The sequence below is a fragment of the Orycteropus afer genome, unplaced genomic scaffold (genome assembly GCF_000298275.1).
Source record: "Orycteropus afer afer isolate SDZICR_OR568_19922 unplaced genomic scaffold, OryAfe1.0 scaffold00543, whole genome shotgun sequence".
Classification (NCBI taxonomy): Eukaryota; Metazoa; Chordata; class Mammalia; order Tubulidentata; family Orycteropodidae; genus Orycteropus; species Orycteropus afer.
In genome coordinates, this window is record NW_006922130.1 from 1615212 (window position 1) to 1626239 (window position 11028).

The 11028-nt window shown below is 36.6% G+C and overlaps 1 protein-coding gene across 1 annotated transcript in view; it reads left to right on the forward strand.

Annotated features, from left to right (window-relative positions):
- The window catches only part of PCMTD1 (protein-L-isoaspartate (D-aspartate) O-methyltransferase domain containing 1), a 103590-nt gene that overhangs the window by 70570 nt on the left and 21992 nt on the right, over nucleotides 1–11028 (forward strand). Inside the window, exon 4 of the mRNA XM_007955898.1 lies at nucleotides 6056–6179. Within this exon, the coding sequence (XP_007954089.1) occupies nucleotides 6056–6179 (124 nt within the window). The remainder of the gene's footprint in view (nucleotides 1–6055; nucleotides 6180–11028) is intronic.

Below are 11028 nucleotides of genomic sequence, written 5' to 3' on the forward strand. Positions count from 1 at the left end.
TATATATACCATCCCATTGCCTTCTTGCTTGCATGGTTTCTGCTGAGAAATCAGAGCTTATTCTTACTGGCTGTCCTTTGTAGGTAACTATTTGTTTTTCCTGTGGTGCTTTCAGGATTCTGTCTTTGTCTTTGGTTTTGATGAATTTGATGATGATGTGTCTTGGTGATTTTCTTTTGGGGTCTGTCTTGTTTGGTGTTTGTTGGACTTCCTGAATGGATATATTCCCATCTTTCATCATATCAGGGAAGTTGTCCTCCAGCAAATCTTAGACAATTTTCTTAGTGGTTTTATCTTTCTCTTCCTGTTCTGGAATTCCAATGACATGAAAGTTACTCATTTTGATGGTATCCTACACAAACGTTAGGCTTTCTTCATTTTGTTTTGATTTTTTTTCTGATTGATACCTTTCCAAAGAATTATTCAATTGTTTGTCTTCAATCTTATTAATTCTGTCTTCCATTCCATCAGTTCTGCTCCTTTGCCCTTCCAGTGTGTTATCTATTTCTGAGAATTTAGTATTAATCTTCTGGATTTCTCTCTGTAGATTTAGAATCATTTCTAATTTTTCATTTATTTTGTAATTTTGTTTTGTATTTTCTTCTAAAATTCATCCAGAGTTTTTTCTGTGTATTCTTTGGTCTGTCTCTCAGTCCTTTGAAGACACCTAAATATAATTCTTTTGAATTCCTTATCACAGAATTTCAATGCTGCTTCTTCCTCAGAGATATGTTCTGGGTCTGTATCCTGCTCCCTTGTTTCCACCACTTTATCCTGCTTCTTTGTGTGGATTGTGATGGTCTGTTGTGTGCGAGGCATCATGGTGTTATTGTATTTAGATCTTTGTTAACTGTTTGTGAAGAGCAGCCAAGGGTGATTCAGGCTCTTCTTGGTGGTTTTTTATCATTGGCCTGTTGGTGGAGAAGGAGGTAGTGGCTTTCTCAGTAAGTGAAGTTGCAGCGAGTGTGGGCGTATTTGTGTCTTATTTGGACTGTTGTGTCTTATGGGGACTATTGCACTCAGTTAGACAAAAATTACAATTGAATAACGACCAGAAAAGTAGAATCACTTGGACAAAAAACACACCATGTAATCACACAGGAACAGTAACCAGAAAAAGAAAAAAGGGAAAAAGAAGAAGGAAAAACAACAGAACCTGCAATATCTGGGGATAGCACACTAAGAGAAAAAAGATAGAGAAGGAAAATAATGAAGAAAAAAATGGGAAAAATGGAAAAAGAAAAATAAGGAACTGCTTTAACTACGAGAGAAAAGGGGAAAAATAGAAAAGTAAAAGAAAGTAAAAAAAAAAAAAAAAAAAAAATTCAACCAGGAGCAGGGAAAAGAAAAAAAGCTGAAAACTAGGACCTGGGAGGGGAAGAATAAGAATAATAGTAAAAAGGACAAAAGTATTTATAATAACAGTTGTTTTAAAAATACAAATACAAGCAAATGAATGACCAGAAAAAAGAAAACGAAAAAGGAAAAAAAAAAAGATTGGTGGAAGACAGGGCAGGGCACCCAGGCTCCGTCTAAGCACACAGACTCTGATGGAGTTCCTGTGGCCTCAGAAGGTGGATGGGAGTGGGGAATGGCTGCACGTCCATTCACCAAGCGGGTGTAGGGTATAAGAGTAACGAGGAATATTGCACCTTTTCAGTCGTGCAGGTCCAGAGTGTCCTTGCGGTTTCTGTAAAGCAGAACCTCTTCTTAAGCCTCTGGAATCTCAGAGAGCATTGGCTCCTTAAATATCCAAAATGGTCAAGCCACTTGTGATCATTCAAAATCGCGGCACCCTCTGGACATACAAAAGTCCACAGCTCAGCCCTCCTTTCTCTTCACTTTGTCCATTTATTCCCCAGCCACCAGAGCAGTGCTCCGTGCAGTCCCTGGCTAGCAGGGCTGATTTTTAGGTTAATTCTTAGGTCCTACCACCCCTTGGGAATCTCCCAGCTGTCTGTGCTGTGCTGTCAGGATCGCTCAGGATTGCTCCGTCTGTCACCTTTTTTGGTATGTTCATGCAAATTCTTCTGCTAGTTGGGGTTTCGTCCACTTCTTTATCCTTCTTCAAGGCTCAGGGGTCCAGGGTTATCTTCTGTGTCTGTGTTAATTGATTTCTCTTTTCTTTGTTGAAGAGGGGGTCTGTGCAGTCTTTCTGCCTAGTCCGCATCTTACCGAACTCTCTGGATTTTATTTTTGCTTTTTTTAATTTTTATCTAAGAGTGGGAGAATGTTATGTCAGTGAAAGGTACATTGTAATTTGTAAAAAAGTGATACTCTTCTGTCTGCATAGAAAAACTTAAAATTCATGGTTAGTTATTTACCCAAACCAATATAAAAGGAACTCTTGCGATGTGATTAAAGGAGACTTGGGCTTCTTGCAGAGCTTAGCTATTCCCTGTGTGAATTGGACCAGCAGCTCCTTCTGTGGTTTCCCACTTGGAGGTGTTGAGTAGAATGCCATGATCTCTAACAGTTGCTCAGTTTCCAACATCTTTTAGCTCTTTAAATGTATCAAAAGAAATATCATCTTTGGTTTGGTTTGAAATGCTTAATAGTAATATTTTCTTTTTTAAGAAAAGAGAATATTTAAATCTTCTTTTAATTTTAAAACTATATAGACTCATTTGAAAATATTTTGTAGCCATGTATCAGCATTATTCAGTTTATGTTTTTGCCTGCCTTTAGTTTGGAATTCATTAGGCATAATAAATGTATGAAAGACAAATTTATTCAGAATGTGGGTTGACTTTTTAAAAGCAAATGACTTCAAAAATTTATAAAAATGCATTTCAAAGAAATTAGATCTTTAGTAATTTCAGTAATCTGTATCTGAGATGTTTGAAACATTTTTCACCTTGTAGGGTGAAGATAAAAACCAAAACCAAACCCATTGCCATTGAGTCATTACTGATTCATAGTGACCCTATATGGACTGCTGCCTAGGGTTTTCAAGACTGTAAATCTTTATGGAATCAAACTGCGTCATCTTTCTCCTACAGAGTGGCTGGTGGGTTCACATCACCGACCTTTTAATTAGCAGCCAAATGCTTTAAGCACTGCACCTTCAGAGCCCCTTAAGTTAAAAATAGGTGACTAAAATGACTGGGAGCTACATAATGGTTCGGAGTTTATATATCCTGCGGATCCCTTAACATCACAACTTAACATTTGTAGTTTAGGAGATCTCACCAATACTTTGTGGCATATTGCAAGCTATGATAGCCATAATATGAAAATATTCATTAAAAAACATTCGTTTAAAAAAAATTCCTGAACAAATTTTGTAACTTGACTTCTTCTACCATTTAGACTATTTTCCTTTATAGATACATTTTCAAAGACTTAAAATATGACTTCTCATTGGTATTTTACTAAACATTTATTATATACTACTATACAAACATCATCAGATGGTATACATAGGAATCAAGTCGACTACATCTGTAGAAAGGGACAGTGAAAAAGCTGAATCTCATCAGTCAGGACAAGGCTAGAGCCTTAGTATGGACTCGGCCATCAATTGCTTATATACAAATTGAAGTAGAAGCTGAAGAAAATTAAAACAAGTCCACAAGAGACAAAGTGTGACCTTGAGTGCATTCCCTCTGAATTTAGAGACCATCTCAAAATACATATAATGCACAGAACACTGATGATCAAAGAGAAGAAGAGTTGTGTATGACATCAAGGACATACTTGAAGAAAATAAAAGCCATTAGAAACACAGGAAAGAAAGAAATGACCAACGTGGATATCAAAAGAGACTGAATCTTGCTCTTGAGTGCAGAGTAGCTAAAATGAGCAGAAGAAATGATGAAGTAAAAGAGCTGAATGGAAGATTTCAAAGGACAACTTAAAAAAACAGGTAAAGTATTATAACAAAATGTGCAAAGACCTCAAGTAAAAAAACCAAAAGGGAAGAACACACTCAGCATTTCTCAAGCTGAATGAACTGAAGAAAAAATTCCAGCCTTGAGTTGTAGTATTGACGGATTCTATGGGTTCAGTATAGAATGACACAGGAATTGTCAAAAGAAGATAGAAGAAATACACAGTATCAAACAGAATTAGTGGATGTTGAACCATTTTAGGACATAGCATATGAACAAGAAACAGTAGTACTGAAGAAAGTAATCCAAGCTGCAGAAAGGATGGGTGAAAAATAAAGCTTTAGGAATTAATGGAGTACTAATAGTATTGAGATGTTGCAATGCTAGAAGTGCTTACTTGTTTATGCCAAGAAATTTGGAAGATATCTACCTGGCCAACCAACTAGAAGAGATCTGTATTCATGCTCATTCCAGAGAAAAGCGATGCAGTAGAATGTGGAGATTACTGACCAATATCATATGCAAGCAAAATTTTAGCTGAAGACTTAAAAAATGAACAGGGAACTACCAGAAATTCAAGCTGGATTTAGAGTATGTAGAACGTGAGAGATGTTTGCCTGTGTGTTACTGACTATACAGAGGTATTCGCCTGTGTGGATCATAACAAATTATGTAGTAACATTGTGAACAATTCACATTCTAGAAAATCTAATTGTGTTCAAGTAGAACTTGCAGATCAAGAAGCAGTTGTTAGAACAGAACTAGGGGATGCTGTATGGTTTAAAATCAAGAATGCCGTTTTTCAGTGTGGTATCTAGCCTTTCACCATACTTCCTTAATCTGTATGCTGATCAGATAATCCACAAAACTGGACTACATGAAGAAGAACAACACGGCCTCAGGATTGGAGGAAGACTCATTAACAACCTGTGATATGCATATAACACAACTTGGCTTGCTGAATTGAAGGAAACTTGAAGTACTTATTGTTGAAGTTCAAAGACATTGATATGGATCACATCTTAACGTAAAATAAAAATCCTTACAACTGGACCAGTAAACAACATCATGATAAATGGTGAAGAAATTGATGTTGTCAGGGATTTCATTTTAATTGGGTTCACTATCAATGCCCATGGAATCAGCAGTCAAGAAATCAAACAACATACTACATTGGACAAATCTGCTGCAGTAGACCTCAAATGGTAAAAAGCAAAGATGTCCCTTGGAGGACTAAGTTATACCTGACCCAAACCATCATATTTTCATTGGCCTCATATGTATGCAAAAGCTGAACAATGAAATTGGAAGACTAAGGAAGAATTGAAACAATCAGTTTGTGGTGTTGGACATGTTATCAGGAGGAAGAGTTCTTGGAGGTCAACATGCTTGGTAAAGTAGAGGGTCAGCGAAAAGGAGGAAAACCCTTAACAAGATGAATTGACAAAGTGGTTTCAACAATTGGCTCAAACATAGCAATGATTGTGAAGATGGCACAGGGCTGTGCTGCATTTTATTGTTACGCATATGGATACTGTGGGTCAGAGTTGGCTGGATGGCATCTAACAACAACATACAAACATAAAATATAGTAATTGTGAGCTTTTTATAATGTATGTTGAAGATACTAATTCACCTTGAATAGGCTAAACACTAAGCTCACCTTAAACAGGCCAAATACTAAGCTGATACTTTCCTGTAGGACCCATAAAGAATCTTTGGTGAGTAGCTAAAACTCTTTGTTAATCCCTTTGTGAGTAATAGCATTTATTTGTGAATGCCACCATGGAGTTAGAATGTGTATTTCATCGCCATTATGGAAGAGCATTGAGCTGACTCATTGGTGTAGGAGTCACAAAACATGGTTTTATTAATATAATGTTTTACCCAAAAAACTTAACCCATCTTAGACATATCTTTTGAAAGCCAAGGACAAGTATGGATTGGAGTGGTAACCTAGATAATATAATAACCCAAATCTAGCATGCAGAGTTACTTGGCCATATTTAGGCATCTCAGTTACATTGGAATATCTGTCTTGAACATTGAATTCCATCTGTATTATTTTATAGTAAATACTTAAATGGAAGTAATTTGTTGCTGTCAAATATAAGTGATTCTGAAGCTCTCTGGCAATTACTGTTTTAAAATAAAATTGTGACTAAAAGGTCATCTCATTTTTAGGATTAAGCTGTTCTGTTCCTTTTTTTCTCTCTAAATAGTTAACACAAATAATGCGAACTGGACAAAACACTTGGGAAAGTAAAAACATTCTTGCTGTGTCATTTGCTCCACTTGTGCAGCCAAGTAAGAATGATAATGGCAAACCAGATTCAGTGGGACTCCGTAAGTAGTTGTTGTTTTTTTCTGATTGAACTGTGATGTGTGGTTTTCAACATATACACTTAGAATTTGATGCCCTGTATAATTATGAAGAATTAAGTAAATAAGCAGTAACATAGTCAGTGGATCTACTCAACTTTTTTTTTTTTTATAAAAAAGGCTGCACTTTATACCAGACACTGTTAGGTACCTTCATGGAAATATGAAAAGAATGGGCAGGGCAAACAGAAAAGGAATTTATTAATTATAGTTTGTGATGTGTTAGTCACTATTTGTGGGGAAGTGTATCTATTTCAGACATATTGTTAAAGAAAACCTTCCTACTGAAATAGCATTTCTATTATGATGTCAAGATTGGGTGACAGAGTTTTCTGTTAAGGGAGATGGCCAATGCAGAAGTCTTTAGGCTGGAAAGACGTTAGTCATTACAAGACCAAAGAATAAATGTCCTAGTTGTTGAAGCCCATTAGCTGGGTTGTAACGGATGGCTTATATCATAAGGCAAAAGGGGAAGCAAGGAGGCCAGCTAGGAGGTGTTTTGTTTGTTTTGTTTTTTATAGTCAAGGAGGAATAGATGTTTGTGTACATAGAGTTGTTTGAAGGTAGACAAGTAGTTAACATTCAACATAAGGGTATAAATAGAACAGAACTAGTAGATAAGGTTTGAGAGGGTAGAGGTGAGGAACAAGAGGAATAAAAAGTTTTTTCCATAAGCCACTAGCTGAATGATGGTACCCACTTACTGTTGGGGGATGGAATAGTTGGGAATTAAATATAGGGAAATCAGGTATTTATTTTGGCTATATTTGAGTTGAATAGCTTGCAAATATCAGGTAAATAAAGCTTTCAGGGCATTTTAAGCTCTGAAAAGGGATGAGACCTCTTAGGGAGAGAATGTAGACAGAGAAGAGAGATAAGGCAGATTAGTAAAGTGGGGGGCTAAGGAGTAGAGGCCAGAGAGTGAGAAGAAACAAGCATAAGTATTTCAAGAAGTCAGCTTACTGGGCGCTAGAGACATATTGATAAAGAAACATTGAAATAAGATTTGACTGTGAGTTGATAATTGTTGAAGCTGTGTGGTAGGTCTTGGGTGTTCATTATTACTGCCCTTTTGTATATACTTGAAAGTTGTATAATGGAAAGAAGAAAAAATCTTCAACTACAGGTAGCAATTTATAAAAATGAGCCAGAAATAATAAGAGTTTATATAAAAAGAAAAGCTTTATTTGGGAATGTGCACACAATTGAAAAGTTTTGAAAATTGGTATTTGCCAAAATTTAATATGATGTATGGAGAATATGAAGAGATTTTCATATCTGATCAAGTAGGTTAAAATAACTTTCTGTTCAGAGGACATTATTCCATTAATTATAGGGAGAAAGAATGCTAGTACCAGAAAAACCTAAAAATAACATGCATGCAAATCTTTTGCCAAGTTAATTGTGTAGTTATAAAATAACTTATTAACAGCTTGCTAAATTGTAGTTATTTTCTTTCAAATTCATCACTAATTTTAATCCACTTAGATAGAAGTCATACTTTTTCTTTCCTTTTTTCATATAATGAATTCTAAAAGTAAGGATATATTGCTTAAAGTTCAGGTCAGGCCCTTTAGAAGGGCCAGAAGAGACTTCACAAAATGTAAAACTATTTCAGATTAAGCTATATGATGTTGCAGTTTTTGTGGGTCAAAGATGTCCAGAAATTGTCAGTTTTGTGTGGTTTGGCCTAAATAAAATACCATCTTCGATCTTTGTTAAAAATGCAAGTGGTAGGTTCCTAAAATGTTCCTATAAAATCTGTATAAAGCAAGCCTGTTGGGAAACAGTTTAATTGTGTGTAATAGAAATAAGTGATTTGGAGTGAAAGCATAAATTCAGTATTTTTATAGCAGTAAGTACCAATACTGTCTGATTCTTTAAGTCCTTATCTCATAACCTGAAGCATTAGAAACAAGGGAGTGTTAAAAGAATAAAAATATTGGGGATATTTGAATAAACAGTACTGAAAATTATCTTTTTTTTCCTAACATTCAGAAGAACTTTAAAGTGACACTCATGTGGATGCTTTTTTAGAAAGTCTGAGTGTAAGACTAACAGAAAAAAACCTCAGTCCTTTTTCCACTGTGGGTCCAGTTGGTTCTTTATGTAGCTCAAATATTGTCCTCAATTTGGGATTGAATAGTTTATGATTCTTGCAGTGCCCTGGAATAGCAGGCAGTGTTGACAGGAGAAGAACATAATTTAAGTTACTGAAAGAGAGTACCAGTGATGTGTGAGAGAGGTTCTGGAGCAAAGACCAGATGAAAAGGCTAATTATAGCTTCTATTTCTTGTTCCTTCTTTGCTCTCCCCCTTTGCAGAATTTATTTTGGGTTAAGGCTTTTCCTTTTCTCTGTCTACACTTCCTTCTGGCTTTCTCATCTACCTCCTTGTCACTCATCTGTATCACCTGCGGGCTGATGACTCCCAGATTTCTGTCTCCCATCCAACCTTGCCTCTGACTCTAGAGTCATTATCTAGTAAGCAGAATAGACTTTGCAGTTAGATGTTGGTTTGAAGTCCCAACTTGGTCTTTGTGACCCTGAGCAAGTTGTTTAAGCTCTTTATTTTAGCTTTTTCATTTAGCATTGAGTTATAATTTATTTATAAGCACTTAAAATATTGACTGGTATGCCACAGTACTGTTTATTAGAGTTTGCTATTAATGTCATCATTATTCCTGAAATCTCCATTTTGGATATGCAGTAGTCACCTCAGATTTAACAGACAAAACAAATTTTTGCTTTTCTGCTTTGTCCTTGTCATGTCAATAACTGATTCCAGCGTCTGCTCCATTGTTCAGGCCAAAACTTAAAAAAATGAGATGTCATATTGGTTTCCTTTTTTTTTTTTTTTCTTTTATCCCTCACTTCCAGTCTGTCACCAGTCTGTCTTCAGAATATTTCTCATCTTTGTCCACTTCTCTCCATCTATATTGCTGTAGTCCATCATAGTGTGATCATACTTTATGTGGATTACAGAGTATACAGTTGATCTCCTGCTCCACTTTTAACCCAATGCAATCTAGACTCTACAGAGGGCTTATTGTCATGGCATTGCGACCTCTGCCTTCTTAAAACTTTTGAGAAGCTGCTTGGAAAATACAGTCCACACTCTTTGACTTACGAGACAATACATAATCAGATCACTTACCACATATGCTTGCTCCAGATTTCTACATCAGCCTTCTTTCAGCTCCTTGAACATGGTAAGGATCATCAACCCCTTAGGCCTTTGCTTTCTCTTTACTCAGACATCGTTGCTCCAGGATATTTATATAGCTGTTACTCTTAAGATATTTATATAGCTCTGGTGGCACAGTGCTTAAGGCATTTGACTGCTATCCAGAAGGTTGGCAGTTCAATCCTACCAGCCACTCCATGGAAGAAAGATGGGGCAATCTACTTAGGTAAAGATGTACTGCCTTTGAAACCCAGTAGGTGTTGCTATGAGTTGGAATCAACTCTATGGCAATAGGTTTGGTTTGGTTTTGGTTACTCATGTCAGTCAGATCCTAGCTCAAACATGACTTGTTCAGAGACTCATCAAAGGCAACCACACTTTTCTGTCGTTTCATTGTCTGTTTGCTTTTCATATTCCCTGTTTTATTCAAAATCATTTTTTATTTCCTCATTCTCAGTGCAGACATTTAAGCTCTCTGCAGGCAAAGACTTGTGTTAGTGTAAGTCACCTGCTATATCTAAATGGGTTCTTGAAGAGTGTCTGGCATAATAAATGTTTATTGAATGCATGTTAAATAACTCTGTGAACAATTTTGGAGGTAGGCAGCATAGATAGTACTATATAAATTTTAACACATAAAGAGTGAGAGTTCACCTCTGTTGTGTTTACCCAAGTTTACAGAACCAATTGGTAGAAGCAGAATTTGAATTGAAATTCTTATATGCTGTTTCATTTTCTAGTTCATGTAGTTGGGGATAAGTCCAAATCAATAGAACAAACAAGAATAAACAGTTTCTAGCAGAACATGCCTAAGGTAACCCTTTGGAATTCTTTTCTACTTCAGATTTTAGTTTTTATTGATAGGCACTATTGAGTTGATTCCAACTCACAGTGACCCTATAGAAGGAAACACTACTGCCCAGCCCTGTGCCATTCTCACGATCATTGCTATGCATGAGCCTATCATTGTAGCCATAATGTCAGTCTACCTCCTTTAGGGTTGTTCCCTTTTTTGCTGACCATCTGCTTTACCAAACATGATACCCTTTTCCAGGGACTAGTTCTTTAATGACAACATGACCAAAGTACATGAGATAAAGTTCTGGCTATTCTTGTTTCTAAGGAGCATTCCAGCTGTCTTTCAAGACAAATTTGTTTGCTCTTCTAGCAGCCCTGGTATTTCCTGAATTCTTTGCCAACACCTCAATTCAAATGCCTCAGTTCTTCTTCAGTCTTTTCTATCTGTTGTCCAGCTTTCACATGCATATGAGGCTATTGAAAAGACCAGGGCTTGGATGGGGCACACCTTAGTCTTCAAGGTGACACTTTAAATAGGTCTTTTGCAGAAGATTTTCCTAGTGCAAGGTGGTTGTTGTTGTTGTTGATGTTATGTACCATGGAATCGGACCAGACTCATAGCTACCTCTCCCCATCCTCCTTCCGAGGAGTGGCTGGTGGGATTGACCCGCCAGCCTTCTGGTTTGCAGTTAAGTGCCTTAGGCACTACGATACCAGAGCTCCTAGTGCAATACATCTGATTTCTTGGCTACTGCTTCATGTGTATCCATGTGTGTTGGATTGGGTTCTCTAGAGAAACACAAAAACCAGCAAAGTATATATATATATAT